Source organism: Callorhinchus milii, unplaced genomic scaffold (assembly GCF_018977255.1).
Source record: "Callorhinchus milii isolate IMCB2004 unplaced genomic scaffold, IMCB_Cmil_1.0 Scaffold1, whole genome shotgun sequence".
NCBI classification, from domain to species: domain Eukaryota; kingdom Metazoa; phylum Chordata; class Chondrichthyes; order Chimaeriformes; family Callorhinchidae; genus Callorhinchus; species Callorhinchus milii.
In genome coordinates, this window is record NW_024704742.1 from 13,239,819 (window position 1) to 13,264,755 (window position 24,937).

A 24,937-nucleotide genomic window follows, 5' to 3' on the forward strand; every position below is an offset into this window, starting at 1 on the left:
CCATTTAAAATCATACTATTTAAGATACATTTCCTTATTCTTTCTATCAAAATGTTTCAACACTGAATTATATCTGCCAACTATCTGCCAGCCTGCCATGTCTTCCTGCAATCTTTCACAATTCTAATCACATTTGTTCCCCCCACCCAATTTATGCTTTCAGCAAACTGACAATTGTTCCTTCCAAAGATCATTAATGTATGTAGTAAAAAAAAGAAGCCTCAATACAGACGCCTGCGGATCAATCGCTACATTATCTCAGTCAGAGAAACTATCTTTTAACTCTTTTCCTTCGTGCTCTGCTACCATCTCTCTATCAATGTGGTCACAATCCCCTTAATTTCATGTGTCAATCTTTGTCACAAGTCTCTTGTGTGGTACCTTATTTTTTGAAAATCACATGCAATGAATTTCCTTATTCTATCCTCCCATTATTTCTTTAAATAATTCTGTAAACTTGGTCATACTAAAGAGCATACGAGACTCAACTTTTATTTTATTCTTTGTTTTTTAAATTTCAGATTGATCTAATCTGGTTTTCACTATAAAGTGCCAGGATATAATCCCATTTTCAATATTCTTTTTCCTAAAATATATTCCCTTTGCATCCTTTCAGTTTCCAGATTTCTGATTGTTACCAAACTAATTTCTACTTGCCAATTTTTCTTTCATTAAACTCTAGAAAGGCCCCTTTTACCTGGTGTTATTCCATAGCTAACAATTCAAATTACAAATATAATTTTGTACAAACTTTGCTTTAAACGTTAGCTAAATTTGCCTCATTTTTTCTTGCTAAACTGGGTATTGCATTACCAAAGCAATAATGAAAACCTGGAAATGACCAACCAAAGTTATAACTATAGTCACATATTACAGTGTTAAAGTAGAACATAGACTAATTTACCTTTAGTGAGCAATTTAAATTCAAATTCCTATGGTTACAAAACATAAAAGTAAACCTCAATTTGAAAATCTTTTTGAGAGCCTCGATAGTCCAAAAACAGCAGGTTAAAAAGTGTACTGATGTTGGGTATATGTATACTGAAGTACTTTTTTCCAGCTTTCTGTTACATACTTATGCATTTAAAATAAATCAGCAAAAAAAGCTTTTAGGGTGGGAAATATTCCATCATTCTGCATGAATTCTAGCTACTGACTCAGAGGTCCAAGGAGTTACTGTGAATGTCAGATTTACAGACAAGAGTTTGCACTTATTTGCATAAGTGAGCTAGCAAACCACAGGATAAAAACAGAAAAGAAGGCAAATTTATAGGCAATATATATTAGTTTTGTAAACTGAGTTGAATTAAACCCAGTTGGACTCATAAAAACCTATGCAATAACAACAAGCAGCTGAACAAACTATATGCTGGATAATTCACCTAGTTTAATTTTTTAAGAATCAAAGGATAAATTCTGTTCCACAATTATTTTGAAAATCAAATTAGCTTAAATAAAAGTAAAATTGTACCAGCACAGAAACATGCAAAAAGTGTGGATTTTCCTCACCCATTTATGAAAAACAAAGCAAAGGGCGACTACAGCATATAAAATTCTGGTTAAAGTAGGAACATACCGCTTCTTGTAGTTGATTTTTGACCACGCAACGAAGGTTTTAATATGACAGTAAAGTTCATAAAGCAGTCCCAACTAATGACTTATGATGTGTGAGCCACAAACATAAAGGGAGGGCCTGGCAGGCTGAGAAGAGCTGTTGTGGTAGCAATGCTATTGCAGTCCAGTGCAAAAAATAAACTCCATTCACAAAGACTTTTAAAATAGCACAGTGAAACCCCTTGGCTCAAAACTTCAAAAGACAGCTGGCCGCACAGTCCGTAATAGCCACAAAGAGAGGGACACTGCCAGGTTTCCTCCTACCTAATCGACAGTCCACAACATCAATGAAATGGGCCACTGTTGGATTTTTTTCCTACCTACCACAGGTGCTTTTCCACAAAAGGAAACATTTGTCAAAGGTTGCATCCCAGTAAACCAGATCAATCCATAGTCCTTTGACAGAGTAGAGGGTATTGAAAGACTTAAATCTGGCGTTTGGAAGTTGGCTACAAGCAAAAGCACTAAGCAGAGTGGTTACATCAGTTCTTTGAATTTCTCCACTTTTTGGAATGCGTTAACACCCCTTTTTCCTCCCAGGATCAGGAGGGAACCGTATAAAGTTCACAAGCAGTGCTCAGTGAGGTGGCTTCAAACTGTAAACGTCCAGAGGCACTGCGGACATCTAGGAGATCGTACAGACTCAGCAACATCCACTCTCTGGTTTGTTGCCAGGTCTCCAAGGGTCATCGATTTTTCCCTTGCAAAACAACCTAACCACGTGGATCCTTTCAGAACCTCAGCAGCTTGACGGAAATGTATTCACTGCGTCTAATTTTTTNAAGGATATTTTTCAATGGGGTTACGCATCACGGTGACCAGGACGTAGCACCAAGCGAGAGTCCCATATTAATGCTCTTCTTGATCAAGTTAAAATAATTTAACACATTTTCCCCCAAATGAGGTGCCATCTTCTGCAAAATTATTAGACACTGATCCTTTTTAAAGTCCCAGATCACATTATTATCCATAGGAATATACCTGAAAGAAAAGGCTTTCACAAGATATCATAAAAGCAAGTTACCAATAAAAAATAAACACTTGTTTGTTTACACTCCACCTACCCCCACCAAGATTTCATTACTTCTACACAACTCCTCAAACTCCCGACCACCCCGATATCTGTACAAAGGATGTACCACTCCATATATTCAAGTAATTGAAATAATAAAATTACCCCACTTTATTACAGTTCATTCTGCACATTTAAGCTTTAGCCAGGTGTATGGCTCCACTCTTTTACTCTTGAAGACGAAAAGCCACTGCTGTGCAATCCTCATTGAAGCCACAGACTAGTCCATGCAGCTTGACATGAGGATATTAAAATGATCTTCTGCATCGTTGGTACCATGCATGGTGAATCTTACTGCTGCATCATGTTACTCCAATACAAGTGCCTACTATCAGTCCAAAGAACGTTTCTAACCTTCCCACTTCCCGGACTGGATCACGTCGAGAAGGTCGTCCTCTTGATCGGGGCTGTGAATGCCCCCTTCTCTTGTGCCGCATTTTATGAATGAACTGATACAAGTCAATGCTTTCATCTGGTGGAAACAGAAGGCAAAGTTGTGTACCACAATCGGGTTCAATTTCCTAGAGAAAAAAAAGAACATTTTGTTTATTTTGTTGAAGCAGGCGAGCAATTGCAAAACTGCACTTAAGTGTCAAAAGACTTCATACCTGCCCATCCCTTCCAATCTTAACAGGTTTATTTTCATTCCATAGATTCACAAGATGGCTCGTTTTTGTGAATGGTAATTCGCGCCTGGGGGAAAAGAAATTTATGAATAAAAAAAAGATTTGGTTGCTTCAATACATTAGCAAATTGAACTCCTTCTAATGCACCTTTACTTTAAGCTCAGTCTCGGCTGTCCCTTCACTGCAGTGCTGGGGGAGTGCCACATGGTCGAAGGTGCTGTCCTTCAAATAAAATGCTAAACTGGGGTCCCGTTTGGTTGTTCGGGTGATAAAGACCTCATGACGTTATTTGAAAATAAGTTAATTTCCCAGAAAAAAGATTATTAACTTCAAGGTTGTTTGTGGGATATTGTGTGTAAACTGGTTGCCGTATTCCTCTACAAATATAATCACTACATTTAACAGAAAAGCGAATCACTTTGAGATGCATCAACATAAATCGCTTTATTATTTTACAACAGCTTCACATTCATGCAGGGATTTTTATATTACTAAGTTTGATTCAAATGTATCCCAAAGTAAGGTTCTCCCAACTCCTTGGATCGCCCCTGGTGTTCCAGTCCAGAAGGCAAGTAACACTAGGATCTGCCAATATGAATTTTCACCTGGCCACTACACAACAGAACCTATACATAGAGAATGGATAGCCTTGACTCAAATCTTTCCACTCAAGCTCACCTTGTAAACAGAAATTTCTTATACACCCGTTTATAACAAGATTATGAATTTAATTTTGAGTGTATTTCATTACTCGTACACATTACACACCCAATAATACCTGCAAATCCAGTCAATTTTGAAGACTCCGCCTAACATTTTGGCATTCATTCCTGCAGGTAACACCCAATGAATAGGGGATCCTCCATGGTGTGATTCCGATGAAAGTCTAGCAAATCCTAAAGAATAAAGCATACATTTATTCCCGGGCGGGTGAAAGTTTCCTTACTCCACACGCCTTTGTTTACCTAGCAGTAAATAGGAACCCGGTTGTTAGTCGATTGCTCATGGGGTAATAATCCCTCAAAGAAAAATTAATAACAATAATAATTTGGTCATTCAATCCATGACTAGTGTGCGCAATTGGCTGCTTTGCCCACAAAATGCACAAACATATTCTGTGAAGCACTTTGAGGCGCTTCAATGACATGATGTATATATAATAGTCTATATCAAATAAAGGATGATTACTAATATTACTAAATTTTAACCCTTATTCAACATTAGGGAAATCCTTGATGAGCCGCTTGGTGTGATTTTGGGGCAGATTCCAGCGCCTTGGGACGTCCTCCCGACGTGAAAGGCGCTCTATAAATGGAATCTTGTTGTTGTTATTTGGAAGTAGGCCCAATCAGCAATAGTAATAAAAACACACACCAGAGTTGAAAGTCTTGTCGGGATTATATTTGTCCTGGATCCAAGAATATAAAAACTGGTTTGTCCAAACATTTTAATCCAATTATTTATTTTCAGAAAAACTGAATATGTTTGGTGTTTCCTACACATTTAAGTATTTAAGGTTACTTAGAGGAAATACTGGAAACTGAGATTCTCATGACTTGTGCTGTTTCAACTGGTCAAAATCTAAAACCAGTAATAAGTGTGAAATGGTAATGTAATCCACCAGAAGATTCACTGTTCAATCACTTTGCACGAGAGGCTTTTACTCCGAACTTAACACATGATACCATTACATTGGGAAGAGTGCAATTTGGGCCATTTTCAGTTCCCTCACATTGAAAACCCACAAAAAGCATTTTGTTAACATTTCAATTTAATATACATTGCAGTGGAAAACACAAAAATATTCAGGATTCAGTTTTTGAGATGACAAATGTTATCAATTCAAGCTGCTTCAATACTAGATAATTGTTTACAAGTGTTTACCAATTGTTTACCTTTTGAGACATGGTAGGAAAAGAAGTTGACATTTTTAAAATTAACGATAGGCGAGGGAAAAGCTCCATCCCCAAAGGCTTGGTTATATGAACTACTTTAAATCCAGATTCTCACCCTGAAACTTTCCACTTTCTCTGACAGAGAATATTAAAATCACACTTCTAGCATCTCGAAATGCAGTGTTGAGCTTCTTTTCATTCACTGGCAGTGTTGACCATACACCCTAGGAGCGGAGAAAAAAGAATAGATTTCTAAATGCGCAACATATTTTAATAGGTGAACAATGATATTAAAGAGAGGATGAATACTAATTTAACACTAATAGTGCAAGCAAAATGATTCACAAGATTGGTTCAGATGAAGACGGTCCTTTGGCGCATCCGATCCAACTATCCTCCCAACACTGCATCAAGTTATGTTTTGAATGAGTCCAAAGTCATGGCTTCAATCATTTTTCTTGGTAACTAAGAAAACTTGCCGTTATCTGTCGTGAAATTGTCCTTCACATCTCTATCCCTATGTCCTCTTGCTCTACTGTCCCAGTATGTACCAATTTTTTTGGCTTGAAAACTCAGGCACTTCTCAAATTCTTTAATAACCACAGTCAGCAACAAAACTGATAAGAAAAGGAAAACATTGAATTTTAAGGGCAGATATTGAAAAAATCCATCCTAATATTTGGAGAAGCACATTCACTGGTAGGTTACATGCCCATTGATAAAAACAAGAATCCATAAGAATCCAAGTTGCAGAGACAAGCCTACATAATTGCTGTACCAGCTCCCCAATGGAATGATCTTCTCAAAACACATTTCCCTGCTCTTTATTCACACCTTTTTGGTTAATAAGGTGTCACTCGGAAACCCATTGCTGTCTTAATATCCAAACCAGACAGTCCCATATAGCATGCTACCTACGCATTATATTTGCCCATCATCCAGAACTCTGCAGCCCATGTCCTCTCCCGCCCCAGGCTCTGTGACCCTGTCACCCCCATCCTCGCCCAATTCACCTTTGGCTTCCCATCACACAGAGGATACAGTTCAAGATCCTGGTCTTCACCTTCAAAGCCCTCCATGGTCTTGCTGCCCCCTACCTCTGCGAGCTACTAACCCCCTACCATCCTGCCTCCTCCATCTGCTCAGCGGGCTCCGGCCTGCTTCACGTCTCCCACCTCGGTCGCCTTACCATTGGCAGGCAGGCCTTCTACCACTCTGCCCCCACCCTCTGGAACTCCATCCCGCAGTCCCTCCGTCTCGCCCCTCCCTTGCCTCCTTCAAGACCCATCTCAAGACCCTCCGCTTCGACCGTGTTTTTGATCACCATGCTTCCCCCCTTGCCCTCCACCATCCCCAATCCCGATCCCCAGCTTAGGTCCAAAACTCTGTCTGTCTTAGGACACCATCCCGACGTAAAAGGCGCTATTCAAATATAATTTTGTTGTTGTTCATCTTGGCAAGAGCCAAGGCACAACACCAGAGTGTGCAATGGACACTGCTGGAATTTAACCAGCTTGCCAATATGAGAAATGTCTGACAAGCTTGTACAGCTAGCACCACTTGGTTAGGGCTTTGGCTTGTAGGGTTAAAAGAAACTAGGTAAGAAGAATCCTTGCCTGGGCAATTGGTATGAACCTTCAAATCCTGCCACTAAGCCAAGCTAGCTGGGCTGTCACCATCACTGCCTTGGGGTACTGCAGACCCACTTGGCCCAAGAATCAGAGTACTTAGACCGCCACAGAGGAACAACTCGATTCTGACATTCCATTGCCAGTTCTATCATCTTGGAGCCAGCTCAGCCCTAAGAAGAACCTGTTTACCTCTCTGCCCCAGCAAGGATGGTCAATATCCTTTTATAGTTTTACCCTTCATGTATCTATCTAATAAACGTTTAAAAAAACTACGTAACTGTTTTGGCTCCAAAAACGCACTTACGAGAGAACATTCAACTATTTAATAATACACTTTGGAGACATTTGAAAACAAAGATCATATATCATTCGTTAGTTTGCGTAAATGCAGACTAAATGAAGAAAACCAGCAAAGGTTTCCTCATCTTCCAGAATCAAAGCAATATCTCCTCAGAACGAATAACTACTGGCCGCTTCAAAAATGGATCTGTTGAACAGCAAGTCATCCTTAGAAGACAGAACTAAGTAAATGACGGAGAACTTCATCATGTTCCAACCAAACATTTTGAATGCCAATATTTATTTGATTTCCCCACAAAATGGCAGATGGGTTAAAATTATAATTCCAAAATATTAAGTCCCAGCAACAAAAGCCAGAGACACCCGAACAGTCAAAAGAAACCTAAAGGACCCACTCACACAAGTATAGATTGTTAAGCAGGTTTTGAAACAGTAAATGAAGTACAAAATCTCTTGGAAACTACTCTACAAATGAGATAGCCAGACAATACAAGATCCCCAAATCCCTTCCTGTGGGTAAAATACTTTCTAAAAAGGAAAGCATTTTTCTGCTTGCCAAGTTAGTTTTAACAAAGGGTTAAATAACATCATCAATTCAGATGACCGAATTACAATCTACCGAACAGTCAGAAGTAAATCAATTCGAGATCCAAATAATACCACTTCTTTCTGGATCAGTGAAGTGTTTATTTCACCTGTGGAAATCAGCCACAGTAAACAATCAGAAATCACTAGTTGTAACCATGTTATTACCATTGAGAGTCTTTATGCAGCTACAGAGCTACCAGAGGAATAAACAACATAAACAGTTATTTATAGCTTTGATAAATATGGAACAAGTACAAATATAAATTTAAATTGGTTTTCAAAGTTAACAGCAGCATTCTGATCTCTCTGAATGAATAAGATCAGCATGCAGATGAACATTTAAAGTAGATTGTTCCACCAATAGGCTACAGTATTCGCGGTGGGAACATATAGTACAGAAATGGATCATGCTCCTTTTGTACACAATTACCTTAGCTTTGGCTAGGGATACATTCTCATGGTTGTTGCTCTTGATGAGGAAAAATCGTGCATCTCGTAGAACATACTTCAGTTTACTTGTCTGATCTGTAAAATATTAATGCAAAATGAGCGACTTCAAACAGTAACTGAAAATGGTACAACTAATTATTTGTAGGACAAGTTTTCAATACTCAGTAACTTCAGTGGCTTTTCAGCTTTACCCCAGAGAAGCAAACAGTCAAATATTAACTCAAGGAGAACGCTGATCAAGTTTATGTAAAATCTAAGAGCAAGTAGCATATCCATCATGGAACCAGAATTTGAATCCAGGGGAGACGTGGTCAGCTGCACGGGTCCAAAATGAGTCAAACTGGATTATCTCAACCCAACATGAAAAGGATTTGCGTCCACAGCACAGACGGACCACAGTTCTGCAAGAATTTATCCGAATTGAAAGTCTTGTTAAGAGTGACCCCTAGGGGGGATGAGGGTGGGGGAGGGCAGAAATCACACTGGGGCAGTGGGGGTTGTATTTAAGCACAATGCAGTGGAAAAATTATTCTCCATCTGGTTTGCATTTCTCCACCTCATCTTGAGAAGCATATAAATTCACTAAAATATCAGATAGAATAGGCAGAAAAGAGGTCATTTCAGTGTATCTATAATAATAATAATCCTTGCATTTGATATAGCGCTTTTCACGTCTTCTCGACGTCTCAAAGCGCTTCACAGAATAGACTGCAAAGTGAATTGACCGTATATTTGTGGGCAAAATATCTATCATAGACAACAGAAAAATCAGTAAATAGACAAAGAGAGAAAGGGAAAATAATATCAGTGAACATCAGTACAAAATACAAATGATAGGCTGGTTCAACCAACTGCAGCAAACAACATTTTGATAATATTTCTTCAAAATATCCCAGTCACTCGATTTCTTAATAACCAGAGCATGTTATCTTGTCGCTTAATGTTCTCAATACAGATCAATGTTTCACATTTTGTGTGCCAGAATATCTTTATTTTTTAAAATTGGTTGACTGATATCAAAATGCCTGTTACATTTCAGTAATAAACTACTTTCCAAAGGACAATTAAAGACACAGTGCAGCTCAAGATTTCCTCTTTGGTCACCATTTCTTTAAACGTTAATTGTTTTAATAGCTTTTTTAAGTGAAAAGTTGGTTTAAATTTTAACCACACATGGGTTGGTTCCCTAAACGTAAATACTTTGCTAAATTTCTGATCAACTCAGACAAATGGTGTTTTAGTCTTCATCAATTCCAAACACACATACCACCACCAAGCAAATCACTAAATGCCAGTAATACAATGTCACACTTCAGCCTCCAGTTCCAATTTGACTACAAACAAAATTATGTTTTACATGTACATAATTTAAAAATTAGACAAGGAATAAATGATTCCAAAGTCTTATCCAGAAATATCTATTGAACTTTATTTTTTTCACCAGTGCTTAATTTTCTTTCTTTATAAATACCCTGAATCTTTTGTTTTACTGTATAGTAATGTATGATGTGCATATCAAAATAAACAGATTAAAAGTTAACTTCCACAAGAAATTTTCTAGTAGAATAAACTACAATGATACAATAAATAGGATTAAAGCTATATTACTGTATTACTAGTTAGACATATAGTACTTCAATAGTGTTCCATTTTACATCCTCTAAAGTTAGAAACATTCAGTCCTCTCATTAATAGCTTTTACAATCTCATTTGTTTAGAAAACACGGCTTGTCAGGAACATCAAATAGACAGTGGCGTACATCAAACAATAGTATTCTCATCAGAAACTCTACAGTTTCACGTAGGAGTAGACCACAACGCCACCTAGTCTTATCATTCAACTTTGAAGATTCCTTGGAAACATTTAATTCTTCCAATAAGATGGAATCCTTTGTTTCCAGATTCAACTAGATCCCAGCGCTTTTATTTATTCTCAAGCTATAATCCTTTTGCTCTTGAATTTTGTCCACAGCAGAAGAACTTCTACAGATATAAGTTTAAACACCTTTATCACATCCCCCCTCAGTTTTCTCTTTTCAAGAGAAAAGTTCTAGGGTGACCAACTGCTACTATGTTTCCATAGGAGCATCTCTGCCTCAATGACATGCACACAAAATTGTTCCATACATACATCCATCTCCAGGTTTAGTTTTTAACGGTAATAAATATCCTGCATTTATACAATAATTGTATCAAAATTCTGCTAAATCAAAGTACTAAAAAAAAGAAGTTGAAATGGACCAATTTATTGGACCAGAATATCGGATTAACTTTTTTNAATTAAAAAAGTCTGCTGTGTTTTACCCTAGCAATAAATGAGCAGGATCACTGAAAAAGCTTTATTTTCTCAAATAGGTTTCCTTCATTTTCCAATTATTTGGGTATTTCATTCAACCTCGCCCTCCCATCAACAATTCCCAATCTAAAACAACACAATGACACATGTCCCAGTTCTACATTCAGCATGACGTACCACCATTCATGTCAAATATTGTAGAAAAAAGGTTTAACATAAAAACGAAGACCTGAAGTGAAGTTCCTATAGGAAAGTAAAGCAAGGCACTCTCATCAATGATAGAAAAAAGATACAAAAATTGGGCTACAGCAATGATAAAGTAAGAAAGCAAGAGCAAAGCCTTTAAATGAATGTGAATTCCTCACACAAGTATGAGGTTTATTCTGATGTCCATGGAGGATAGGAATGAAAAATTGCAATGTGGGTTATGAAATTTTTATTTGGAAATCAGATTAAAAAGCCTATATGCACAAACTTACAACTCAGAAACTAAAGAATCACAAGCTCATGTATATGTATTTTTGTACAGGAGCTTAAAAATAAAAGGGGAAAAATTAGTTCTGCTGGTATTCCTGAGTTTCTTTGCAGCAGTTTACATCAAAGACCTTAGCTGATAATCATCAAAAAAAATCAATGTCTTAATATTTAAATAAGACCAATAATACAAATACCATCCAGCTAACTTTTCCATGCCATCAAATTCCCCTTCTTCAAGAATTGTGCAGAGATACTGCACTTGAAGTGACACTGAACAGGTGAATAAGTAAATATGTTACAATATTTTGACAATCTTAATAGATTTGGATTAATCAGTAAAGTACCATTTGCAGCAAGAAAGAAATGCAGTTTTATAATCTGATTAGAGAAAATACTACTTTGTATTTGATTACTACCACCTAACTTGTGTTCAGTTTTGCTCACTTGCTTCAAGCAGATTGGTTTGACATACATCAACAAACATCACCACAACATTGAGGTAAACTACATAACTAAGGCCAAATACGATAATTATTTCTAACACATCCTATTTCCCTTGTTATCATGGCATGTAATGGGCATTGCAAGTGGTTTGATTTCATGAACTGGCAAGATAGAAAATTCCACTCTTTATGACACTTAATTCCCAATTACAGAGCCAGTGCTTTTGTATCACCACCTCCATCTCACCGACAAAGAACATTTCCCTTTCAAAACACAGATAGGAATAAATTGCTATGATAGAAGGAATGGTGTCCATCTTAAAACTAGGCAACCATAAAACATTCCCTATCGGTATACAGGAGGGAGTTAGAGAGAACAATGTCACCTTAACAGAAGATAACACAGCCGTTGTAACAAGATGGTTTTGAAAGGAAAGGAAATAGCTCCAGGATACACTCACACTGAACAAAATTCCTGAGAAATGAACTTTTGGGGGTGGGGGCGGGGGAGAACATATACCCTGCATCTACAAGAGACTTCTGCATTCATGAAACTATAATCAATGAGGGGATTTAAAGAGTGCGGATTCTTATCGCAGTCGAATTAATAGTCTATGAAATGTACATATACAAGACAGTTCAGAAACAAGATAAAGAAAATCATGGAAAAATGTAAATTACCCCTTTCACTAACAAGGCATCTTTCAGCTGAAGGCTTAAAAGTTGTAGAGCATTACTTTTTCAATATTGTAAAGTCTAAAAGACACAGAACATTCATTTCATTCTGGACATCAAACCCCAAAATGTCAACCTATTGGAGCTGCTTTTCCAGCTGCTTTATCTGCTCAAGCACACTTATTCTGACCCCTAAACTTATTGTTTCCATACCTTTACGAACTGCCCGCACAGATGATGACAGCTTCTCATGTTTCTTCTCTGATCCTGCATTACAGTACACAAATCCCATTAGGCCCTTGCTGTTTAATCTCCAAGCACGACAAGTTCCAAATGAAACACAAAACATACCTGCATATGAATCGGACGCAGAGCTTTCACTCCTATCAAACACAATTGGAGAAATGTCTCTAGATCGCTTTTTCTTCTCCTTTTTATGTTTCTCATCGTCTGAAGAAAATTTAATTTGGAACAATTCCATTTAATTATTCTTTAAGAATCATTCGAGACTGCAGTATGAATGATAGGGGTTGAAAATTCCACTGACATTAGGTCTGGGACGTGTTCATTATGTCAGGTCAATTGTCAATAGACCAGTAGAAAGGTATAAGACAAATTAAACAGCAGTGTTGTAATGACCAATATTTGTCACTATAGGCAATTAGAGCACTTACACAGCATGCTGGCAGCTTTCAGTGGATGGAATGAAATACAGTTGAATCCTGATAAATAAACTTTAGTTGGTTTGAAGCAAAATTACTTGATAAAAGCAAGTTTAAAACAGAATGTGCAAATCTTTAGAAAACCATCAATTTAAATCTTTCATTCAGCAGTTCAATCTAAAACAAAAACAAACTACTTAACAAAAAGTTTAGACAATAACTAATCTTTTCTTTTATATTGTCCCAATACAGCACCAAAAGTGTCAATAGCACTGCAAACGGGTATCCGTGGCTCAACTATCATCTTGAATGAAAGTAAAATGTTAAGGCAGAACTTTGCCCATATGCACCCAAACATATTGGCTTCTAACTCACGTCAATTATTCCAACAGAAATGTTAGCTTCTTTCAATAAGTGTAAATAAAAAGGAAGCTCACTGCACCCACTTTTTTTTTTAAAAAAGCTGAAAAGTGGTTTTCTCTCATGTGCTTCAAAGGCTCCCCCAGTGAGAAGTGTTTGGTAACAGATTGTGGGAAGAAAGGCTGAAAGCCCGACCATTAATGGTGGAGCGGGCAGAGCGGGGGACGTGGAGCTGGCCAGTGGCTGCTGAGCAGAGGGAGCGGACACGCTGGTAAACTATTAGGGTAATATATTAAGGAGAGATTGTTAAAGTAGGAGAAAGGGAAAACTGGATTTTACATAACCACTATTATGAAGTGAAAAGATAGTTAAAGATCTTCTTAAAGATTATAATTTTATAGAATACAAGACCACACTAGAGGTTTGATGACTTTTTGCACTGGCATAAAGGTACAGCATAAGGGCCGGAGTACAAATTAAAACTCGGAATTTGGCAGCAGATTAACCTGATTTAGTGTGGTAACGTTTTTTTAAACATAGACAACATATTACATGTTTGGAAAAAGACTTTGCACTCGTATTTTCCTTGAATCAGAAATTATGCAACAGAGGAACAAATGGGAAATGGTTTGGCACATGGGAATTCTATTCTTTGATCAGGAATAAATTTATCTGAAGTCAACTGTACTGTAAAAGTACATTAACAGGGCCTGAATGCTGGACCAGCAGTTAAGATTTCGATTTTGATCAGGTGGCCAAAGATACCACCCAGATCTCCTTGACAGTTATAATAATTAGGAAATCAAGACACTTTAAACTTCAGTGGTGAGTGCAGTCCCATTGATCACATTAGCCACCATTTAATTGGATGCAGTGGCAACCTCATCAAAAACAAGAAGCCAAGTCACAACTGAGCCTACTATTAGGGCCAAAAAATTTTCAACCCCCTTCAATCATTCATTATTTTGATATACATTCTTATCTTCTCCCCAACACAGAAAAGGTTACAGTACTGGATATTTATCACTCAGAAATATCCTTCTGCTAATGTGACCAACATCGTTCCGAATCACAAAACAAATATAATTAAAGACTATTTAGAAAAACGTTAGATTTAAAGAAAAGTAGCTGAGATAAACACAAAGCACTTATGATGATTTTAACTCAATGGATACACAGATGGATCAATGGTCTCAATCTGCTTTTGTACCACCAGAAGCATTTCTAAAAATATCTTGTCCCTCAGCATAAACCAAATTTTCCTTCAGTGATAATGGAGAAAATTGTGAGATAAGAATTTAGGTAACTAGAGAAATAGTCATTAGAAAATCACTGATGTACAATCAAACCTGCTCATAACAGCCAATTGTGGGTGTCTCAATATAACTTTAAATATTGTCAAAACTGTCACTAGATGGTCAATATAGATTATTTTAATGTAAGATTCACTTTAAAGGTCTGAAATTGGAAGCAGATTTAAACTTCTCTTAAATATGTGGATAACCCATTTACCAGTACAATGGCTAGAAAAGGGATTACACATTGGATTTTACAATGGCTAGAAAAGGGATTACACACTGGATTGTACTCAAAAACAAAACTTTTGTTCGATTAGTTACGATGCGCAGGCTGATTAGGTCTAATTTAATTTGTTCTGCAGACTGTAGGTTCTGTAATATTAGGTTCAACACTATCTAATGCAGTCAGCTTTCAAAACTTAGTTATATACAAACAAGTAAGTACCTGATGTACTGAGGATCAACATTACAAATTTAATCCAAATGTTTATACATGCTTCAAAAACAGAAATATACCTGATACATCAGATCCAGATCTGGTAGCAGATTCTCCATCAGAAAACGAGACAGACTCCGAGTCCGAATCACTTGCTTCACTCCGTGTATCATAATCTTGCTCGTGGCCTTCCTCTTTACTTTCTCTTGGATCTCTCTCTCTGAATTCATCTTGCTCAGCTATACACTGGTCATATTCCTCCTCTTCTACGTCTACCTCTTCCTCCTCCAACTCCAGTTCCTCCTTCTCTCTGTCAACATCTTCATCATCCTCTCCAAGTTTTACCTCCTCATCCATTGCTTCCTCTAGATTTTCCAAGTCTTCAGATGAAGTGGCACTACCTGTCTCAACATCGGGTTCAGACTGATAACCATCAGAATGAACCTCATCTTTGGAAGAATGGCTTGACCTACGCACTTTCAGACTCTCATCACTGTTTCTTAAAGTCTTCTGCCATTAAAAAGAAAACGTTTTGTAAAATAAAAACAGATTTTTAAATAAACAGTATTATCATAGTATTATCATTGGGTTACATTTGGTACAGAAAAATATTTAATCTACAATATCAAGGCACGTTTTCTGTATCGCACCAACAATTCCTCATTTAAAAAATGATCAACATTGTGAACCCTGAAGTAATTCAGATAACTGATTACAAGAGTAGAGAAGTTCAAGACAAAAAATTATGTCTGTGTAAAAGGAGCAAAGACCGAAGCTCTACACCAACAATAACAAGTTCTAATAGTGGGTAACTTGTGCAGAATTAGCAGATGCACATTATGGAAGACTCAATACATGAGAATCAGGTTAACACTAAAAGGTTTTGCTGGAAAAGTTACTGAAATACAACTTGCCATGCTGTAAACCTCAGACTCATTTTGAGTTGTTGATTTGGATTTCCTATCACACTCTCCTCGCCTGCTTCCCATTTTGTCCGTTCGATCTTTCTGTGACTCTCGGGAACTCCCGCCTTGGGTATGATTCTTTCGGTCACTACTCATTTTGTTTCGTTCGTATCGTTGATATTCTTCCTTCTTATAGGCTGATGATACATGTCTGCCTTTTGAACTGGAAGCCTTTGCGTTATCACCTCCAGAAGAACAGGAAGACCTCTTGCTGACTTGCCTTGAATGGCTTGAAGATTTCTGCCGTTTCCCATCACCAACGTCTGGTCTCTCTTTTTCATTTTTTCTTTTTGATGCTGTTGAGTAAAGAAGTCAGCATTTAATGAAGTAACTCACAAAAAGGTGAAAGGTTCAAATGACTGGCAAAATTATTTCACTCAAGTGAAATAACTGGCTCAGACGATAATTAGTATGAACTCTCATATGACTCACAAGAATAAATCGAAGCAATAGTGTCAATATGCAAAACAATGCAATTTACTTTTCTTCTCACTGCCCTTGTATGTCGTTGGTAGGTTTTGTGTTAAAACACAATTTTTTAAATTAATTCAGATCATCATCAACACCTCTCTAAACTCAATTTCTCCAATGCTTGATCCTCCACAAGCTACAGATTATCCAGAACCAAGCTCTGGGAGCCCATTACCACCAACCTCACCCAGTTCACCTGGCTCCCTAGCCCCAACAGACCAACTTTTAACATCTTTGACCACAATCTCAGATGACTTCACAGCCTTTCTTTGCTACTTTGCTACTCCTTGACTTTACAAAGAGACGTTCTCTAATGTGAAAGCCACTACTATGTAAGTGCATATTGTTATTATAATTATAAATTCTCTTTTAAGAGTGGTCTCCCTACAGTTGAACTGACTTTGAATAGACACTCCGACTGCACCATGGTCGACACTAATCAAAGGCAGACTTGCAAAACCCTAAAGCTAATGGCATTGCTTTCCAGAGTTGGATGAATGGCATTACTGTATTTTCACCAATAAAATAAAAAGTCAATTCACTTTACAGTATATTCGGTGAAGAAGCGCTTTGAGACATCTTGAAGAAATGATAAGGCGCTATATCAAATGCAAAGATTATTATTATTAATTATCCTTCAAGTGAAGAAATACTTCCTGGTTGTCTGTCCTGAAATTGCCTTTTATAACCTTAAACCTGTGTCCTCTTGTTCTGCTGCCTTGGTGTATCTGGAAGTAACTTCACTCATCTTGAAGTTTAGTAAGTAGAATATAGAACATTATAGCACAGAAGGAGGCCATTCAGCCCATCGTGCCTGGTCCGGGTCTTTGGAAGAGCCACCCAATCAGTCCCACTCCCCCGCTCTTTCCCCATACCCTTGCAAATTTTTCCGTTTCAACAATTTTTTTTAAAAGTCGGTAGAATCTACACAAGAAGAAGAGCTACCACAGAACTCCAATTATAGTGCAGTAGCTGGGCCCATAAAATCTCAATGCAATTTATAACCACAACAAAATTACATTTGTATAGCGCCTTTCATGTTGGGATATGATCACTGGCAAGAAGGACCCTTGAGTTCATTGACATGTATGTGGAAAGCTGGCCAGTTTCCCACGCTGAACAATGTTGGAGCCATGAAGTCACCAAAGTCACTTCCTGAATATTACACGTGTGTACCAATACAGAAAAAAGTCAAGTCTCGTTTTAGCGTGCTGGAAGCCAAATTACCCAAGCCCTGAGACATCGGGTTATGATTTAGGGAAAAAGGTCACAGCTAAAATAATCCTGGCATTTGATATAGCGCCTTATCACGCCTTCGAGACATCTCAAAGCGTCCCAAAACATAGACTTACCTTTCTTCTCAATGACGTCTTGTCCACTCTCGGGGTTATAAAGCTCATCATCCTGATCAGGTGCTTCCGTCAAGATGTCATCCAAAACATTAACTTCACCATCTAAAAGACAAGACAATTAACCATCACACTATTAAAATGTTGTTTTCTCAAAAGCCTATTCCTTAAATATAATTTATAAATGTTGCAATTAAAGGTCAGATTCTACATTTTTAAAATGCACTGTGTTATATTTCTGAATAAAGAGATTAGATAGGCAAGTTTGTTGTGCCATTTTTTTTCTGCAGATGGATTGTGAACTACCCAAATTAGAAAGGTATAGTATGTTAGTGGCAAAACTGCTCCTGTCTCATTGTACTCCTGTGGCTAAAAGAGTTTGGTGCCCATTACATCACAATATTTGCAAGGCACATCATAATCCATAAATCTGAAAAAAACGGACCATTTGTTGAAATGCAAATATTTTTCATGTCATTGTACGATGGACCAATTTGCTGAGCTTTTTCCAGGGCACATTTTGTATATAGAAAAAAATCTGGATTTATGTGGCCCGATTGCAAACCTGAACTTCAAAAACATGTGCACAAATATCTGCAATATTGATTTAATATCTGCAATATTAAATCAACTCAGAATCCCAAGGTAGTGTGGAATTTGGTACGAAACATGAATTCTGGTAGTGAATAAAACTAAATTTTTGCACCAATTCATTTTACAGAAACACTATTGAGCACTTTACTTCTGGGTCTCAACCACATAATTTATACTAATTCAGAATATTGAGGTCAAGTCTCTTTTGTGATGCGTGGCTACACCATACCCTGTTGGGGTATAGATACCCTGTTGGGGCACAGAATACCCAACGCAGCTGAAACCCTTATCTGCACATTAGTCACCTCCTGCCTTGATTATTCCAAAGCCCTCCTCACCAGTCTTCCCAAGTCTTCCTAATTTAAAATTACGCCACCCAGATCCTCACCTGCCCAAACTCAGAACCCAAATCTGTGCCAGGCTCCAATGGCTCTCTATCATAGAACGATCAACTTCAAGATCCTCACACTTGTTTATAATTTCCCGTCACATCCTGGCATCTCCCTACCTCCCCAAACTGCTTACTTCCTACTCCACTAACTGCTGCATCCGCTCAGCTGGCTCAGGTCTCCTGCACCTGCCTTACCCCCTCCGTTCCACCATCATAGCGGATGTGACTTTAGCCACTACGCCCTGAAACTCTCTTCCTCAATCCCTCCACCTTGCTTCCTCCTTCCCCATTTTCAGATCACACCTGAAGACCGTTCTCTTCGACCATATCTACAGTCACCTCCCCCTCTTTTCGGCTTGGTATCAAACTCCAAAACGCTACCCCACATGAAGGGTATCACAGAATCGTACAGCACAAAAAGAGGCCATTTGGCCCATCGAGTCTGTGCCGGCTCTTTCAAAAGAGCAACGTAATGTCAATCCCACTCCCCAGCCCTTTCCCCATAACTCTGCAAACCCGTCCTCCTCAAATACCTGTTCACCGCGGTACTATGTAAATGCAAGTTGATGTTTGTTGTAGTTATGGAAGCTTTACTCAGAAAAGTATAAACATCACCTCTCCCATGCTTTGAAATAAAGACACTGATCACATAATATGGAACGTACCCTTGTTTATTTATAAAACGTAAAATATTATCTTACTTTCCCCTTCCTCCCTAGATGCATTTTTAAGCATAATATCCATCCGTCTCATCCGAAGGACAGTACCTCTAACAATGTAAGAAAACTGAAAAATATGAGCATATTTGTGGATGCGAATCTATTTGTTGGTTGCCAGTGAACACTTGCGTGGTCAACACTTGCAGTTCAAGGTTAGGACTAGTGGGTCTGCACATTGAAGTACAGACATACACAGAATCCAACAAGCTAGAGTGGCCTCAGCCTCGAATGGTTCAAACCCATAACACTAAAGACTAACAGAAATTAATTTGGATTTGTATGGCTGTAGCTTCCAATCTTCCTTAACACAAAGTGTTTGGCAATTTTTTATATGCAGGTCTTTATGAACTAAATCAACTAGTTTACAATAGTTAAGTTTGCAAACATCAATCAGGCATGTACCATTTATAAATGTTTGAAGTCAACAATATATGCCCATCCAGCCGATGTCAGTTCATACAATATATTCAAATCAACAGCTCAATTAACAAGTCTCTATGTCAACAAGTCAGATTATTATTTTCATATAAAACACACATGGATAAACTATGGATTTTACCTGGACAATTCTGGTGCATGTCTAGATGAAACACGTCTGCACACTTCCCTCCAGTCAGAAAAATAACCATTCACCACCACTCTCTGCTTTCTGTCTCCCAGCCGGTTGTTCATCCAGGCTGCCATTGTCCCTTTAATTCCGTGGGCTTCTATTTTGCTTACAAGTCTCTTATGTGGCACTTTTACTATGTGGCACTATTATTATTATTTATCAAACGCCTTTTGAAAATCCATATAAACTATATCAACTCCACCACATTCATCCACCCTCTCCATTACTTCATCAAAAAACTCTATCAGGTTTGTTAGACATGATTTGCCTTTAACAAATCCATGTTGGCTGTTCTTTATTAACCCATATTTTTCTAAGTGAAAATTTATTTTGTCCCAGATGTTAGTCTCCAGAAGTTTCCCCACTACTGACCTTAGGCTGACTGGCCTGTAGTTCCTGGGTTTATCCTTCTGCCTCTTTTTGTAGGGGAGTAACATTTGCAACCCTCCAATCCTCTGGAGGATATTATGTCTCCAATCTGTATTTTGGATCGCGTAATAAGATATTATGTCTCCAATCCAATCTCCAATCCGTTGTCCAAGGAGGATTGAAAGATTGTCGTCAGAGCCTCCTTTATTTCCACCCTTATTTCCCTCAGTAACCTAGGATGCATCCCGTCTGGACCGGGTGACTTATCTACCTTGAGCACTGACAACCTTTTTAGTACCTCCTCTCGTTTTTTTCTCATCTTATCCAATCCAAAGACAGATGCAAAGTACTCATTCAGTCCGTCAGCCATGCCCTCTGCCTCCACAAGAAGATTTCCTCTTTGGTCACTGATTGGACCCACTCTACCTTTGACTAACCTTTTATTCTTTATGTATTTATAAAATACCTTAGAGTTTCCTTTTATGTTACCCGCTAATCTTTTCTCATAAACTAGAATATATTAGAATATACAGCACAGAAACAGGCCATTTGGCCCAAGTGGTCTATGATGATTGATGCTCCACATGAGCCTCCTCCTGCCCTTCCTCAACTAAGCCTTCAAGCACAACCTTCTATTCCTTTTTGCTCCTTAACTCTAACCAAATCAATTCTGTTTTTAGACCCTCTAGCACATTGTCCCTTTCCTAAAGAAAGTCTGTCTATTGAGCGCCTTGGGACGTCTTCCCAAGGTGCTATACAAATGTAATTTTGTTGTTGTTGTTGTAAACTCTTCCTCACAGCACTAGTTAACCTCTCTGCAAGGACATCGGTCCCAGCCTATTCAGGTGTAACCCATCTACCAGGTCCCACCTGCCCCTGAACTGGTACCAACACTCCAGGAACCTGAAGCCCTCCTTTCTGCACAATTTCTCCAGCCATGCATTCATGTGTTTGATCCTGCTGTTTTGATACTCACTTGCACGAGGCACTGGGAGTAATCCATCTTTGAGGTCCTATTCTTTAGCTTTTTCCCTAGCTTCTGATACTCTCCCTGTAGGATCTCAGCCCTTTTCTCCCCTACATCAGGGATCCCAACATGGACCATGATTTCTGGATATTCTTTCCCAGTAGAACGTTTTGCTCCCGATTGTTTTCAACCCCGGCACAAGGGAGGAACGAGAGTGACATCTTTGGTTGCACAAACGCCTGTCTGCTCCTTTCACCCTGTGTCCCCTTGTGCACCCATTTGCTTTTGATTACCCTCCGCAGAGGGGCACCACCCTGACTGGCATTCAGTGCAGAGACCCGATTTGTGAGTGCCACACTCAGGGGATTCCTGCACTCCCCATCCTTTCTTCCTACCATGCCAGATGGTCACCCACTCACTCTCGTTCTGAACCCTCTGTGGCTGTAGGGTGACTACCTCCTGAAATGTTCAATCCATGAACTCTTCAGCCTCCCATATGCTATGTAGTGACACCAGCCTCTCCTCAAGCTCAGAAACTCTGATCAAGCTCGAGCAGCCGGAGGCACTTCCGACACACGTGTCTGTCCAGGGCACACAGAGCATCCTGGAGTTCCCATATGGTACACATTGTGCATGCTGCTGCCATATTCCCAGACTTGTTTTCTATTATTTTAATATAACTTATATATTTTATAATTATGCACCTCATGCCTCCTCTGCACCAAATTCCCACTCTCACCAAATTCCTTAACAGAATTCTCATTCTGTTCCACCTCACTCAGTTCCCTCCTCACACTGCTGTGCTCCGATCATTTTATGCTTGGATATAATTACTTAAGCAACCAGAATTGTAAGTAATTAGAAAATTGTTAGCTCTATACATTAAACAAATGATTTTACTTAATATACACATAAGTGATTTATAGTCAAAACAGAAACAGCATTAAAACCCAACATTCCCAAAGGACCATTGGCTCCAGAGTCTCACTCCACCCTACATCTGCAATCTCCTTCAATTTAACTGGCCACTTAGCGAGTACCGGCCTCACGTCCCCTCCTCAATCCATCCCACCATTGGCTGGCAGGTTTCAGCAATATTTGCCAATTAAGCAGAGAAAATAAAATGAATCACTACTAGAGCTAATGTCTACCCAATCCAGGTTGTAGAGATGGAGTTACATGAAATAACCAAATTGACATCACCTCCAGCAGATCCAAACCTGAAGACTGTAATCAAAAATTTCTTCCAAGTTTTTTTAAAAAAATTATATCCTAGAAGTCCATAAAAAGTTTAGTTGCTTAAATTTGTCTTTGAACTGCCTTAATGAACTTGCACTTATCCCATCCACCCTGGGTTTCAGATGAGAATGTCACAAAAAANCATTAAAGGTCTCACATAACGCAGCATTAAGCCATTATTCCAGTTTCACCAGACCTGTGCTGATAGTTGAAATCAGCCAGGACAGAGTTGGGTCGCATATAGGCCTTTGGGTCCTCGAGTTGCGGAAAGGAAAAAACAAAGAGGTTCAGATAAAGAAGGCTTTTGGACCAATTTGATTTAACTCTTACAGAATACCCAGTCTGTTATTATTTATATTAAAGCATTGAGCCTGCTTAAAAGACTCCAGTGGACTGGTCTCAACCACACTTCCTGCTTAGCCTTTCCAGATATTAATTACCATCAATGTAAAGAAATATTTCCTGCAATCTGTCCTCAAATTACCTTTCACAACATTCAATCTGTGTTTTCTTTAGTTCAGCCAAGTATCTGAAAATCCTCCATGTTTAATCTCCAAAAACAGTATACTGAATGAATGCATAACCATTTTTTACCTGGGATAGATGTTGACCAAGACGCTATAGAAATTCACAGCACAGATTGAGCTCAAAGTTCCAACATGGTGTTTGAACCCAGAACCTTTTAACTCAGAGGCAAGAGTGCTAACAACTGAGCCAATATGACACTGGTTTCCATTCGCTTGGAATACAATACGCACAATCCTTATCGAACTCTAGAGGGTGTTAGGCACAGGATGGGGGAATCCCAGAATGTGTGTTGTGACTCTACTGGAGCTTAAAAAGCTAAAACTGCAACCTACCATTGTGAACAAATGTATCAAGCTTCCCACTGCTTATCCAACTAGGGAAATGCCAAATAACCCATCAGGGATTTGGGTTGCAGGGCTAATTTTGGGGGGGTCTGCCAAGCATCTGACAGATGCAGAAACACATCACCACACACACCATTTGGAAATACAGAGTTCCAAAGATGTGAAGACTTTCCTCTTTGATCATGCTTCCCGCCACCCTCCCCCCTAATCAATCAATGACTGTTTGTGGGACACTTCTGTGCTCAATTGGCTGCCGCGTTTCATCCACAAAATACGGTCAATTCACTTTGTGATATATTCTGTGAAGCCTTTTGAGATGTCGCAACAACATGATATATGAACTATATGAACTGCAGGGAAAATTATGATTATATTATTATTATTATTACCTCTGTCCCAAGGAGCCGTCACTTCTGGTTTACTCCCCTGCCCACCCCGGGGCTCTAATAATAATAATCCTGGCATTTAATAAAGCGCCTCATCACGTCTTTGAGATGTCTCAAAGCGCTTCACAGTATTGACTGTAAAGTGAATTGCCTGTGTATTGTAGGCAAAATATAAACCGGGGTCAGGGTTTATGTCCCTGATGACAGACAGACAGACAGACAGACAGACAGAGACCAAGCCCCCCACCCCGGCTCCCCCCTCTGGCCCTGTGTCTCTGTCTGTGCCTCACAGGGGGGAGGAGTTTGACACTGAGCGGCCCAGGCCCTGACCTAGGCCTAGACACAGTGTCAGGCGGACTCTGGTCTCGGAGCCGGAGAGGTGAGCAAGACCCGGGGCGGGGGGGAGGCACAATGACTGGCCGGCCGGGTGGCGGGTGACCGGGTGGGTGGTGTGACGGTCGCTCTCACCTTTCTCCTCGCGGTTCTCCGCCATCCCTCTGACTCGCCGCACACTCTGCTCCAGCAAAATGGCGCCGCCCGCGATCCCACAGGCCTTCCCGCCCGTCGCGCGTCACAATGCGGACCCGTCGCGACGTCACAATGGGCGGTGGCGGCCACGTACGTCACAATGGGCCTGCCCCCCCTCAACCCCACCTCCCCGGTGTTTGCTGGTCACGTGGTGGCTCTGACGTGGTGTGTGTGTGGAGCGTTCCATCCTCTCCGTCCACACAGCGCTCACTCAACACATTCACACACATACTTCAGAATTTTGTAAACCAAATCAGGGGACATATACTTAAAAAAAGGGAACTCACCACTGTTCCTGGTTCTGGCAGTACTGGAGCAGCTTGTTTCACTGATGAGTGTATGTGTTTCAGAATGTTATAGTCCTTGCATTTGATATAACGCTTCTCATGTCTTCGAGACGTCTCAAAGCACTTCACAGAATAGACTGTAAAGTGAGTTGACTGTGTATTTGTGGGCGAAACACAGCAGCCAATTGCGCACAGCAATGTCCCCACAAACAGTCGTGGATTGAAATGACCAATTTATTGTGTGTTTTGTCTTGAGGGATTGTTATCAGTCATGTGGAGTAAGGAAACTTGCCCAAGGTTTGGCCCTGCCGGGAATTGAACACAGGTCTCTCATTTGCAAAGCCACTGAGCTACAGGACTCCACCCC

At 39.3% G+C, this 24,937-nt stretch overlaps 1 protein-coding gene across 6 annotated transcripts in view; it reads right to left on the bottom strand.

The window, feature by feature from the left end:
• ythdc1 (YTH domain containing 1) overlaps positions 1 to 24,351 on the bottom strand; it is a 35,909-nt gene extending 11,558 nt beyond the window's left edge. For 2 of the 6 annotated variants that reach the window (XM_042337126.1, XM_007904216.2), the window contains exons 1-11: positions 24,224 to 24,351; positions 17,612 to 17,713; positions 15,738 to 16,084; positions 14,904 to 15,333; positions 12,419 to 12,517; positions 12,281 to 12,334; positions 8,157 to 8,251; positions 5,323 to 5,431; positions 4,091 to 4,208; positions 3,295 to 3,379; positions 3,041 to 3,207 (exon numbers count right to left, since the gene is read on the bottom strand). In XM_042337126.1, the coding sequence (XP_042193060.1) occupies positions 3,041 to 3,207; positions 3,295 to 3,379; positions 4,091 to 4,208; positions 5,323 to 5,431; positions 8,157 to 8,251; positions 12,281 to 12,334; positions 12,419 to 12,517; positions 14,904 to 15,333; positions 15,738 to 16,084; positions 17,612 to 17,713; positions 24,224 to 24,248 (1,631 nt within the window). In that variant the 5' untranslated portion in view covers positions 24,249 to 24,351. The remainder of the gene's footprint in view (positions 1 to 3,040; positions 3,208 to 3,294; positions 3,380 to 4,090; positions 4,209 to 5,322; positions 5,432 to 8,156; positions 8,252 to 12,280; positions 12,335 to 12,418; positions 12,518 to 14,903; positions 15,334 to 15,737; positions 16,085 to 17,611; positions 17,714 to 24,223) is intronic. The other 4 variants (XM_007904217.2, XM_007904219.2, XM_007904218.2 and 1 more) reach the window with 4 other exon arrangements.
• Between the last annotated feature and the right edge of the window lie 586 nt (positions 24,352 to 24,937).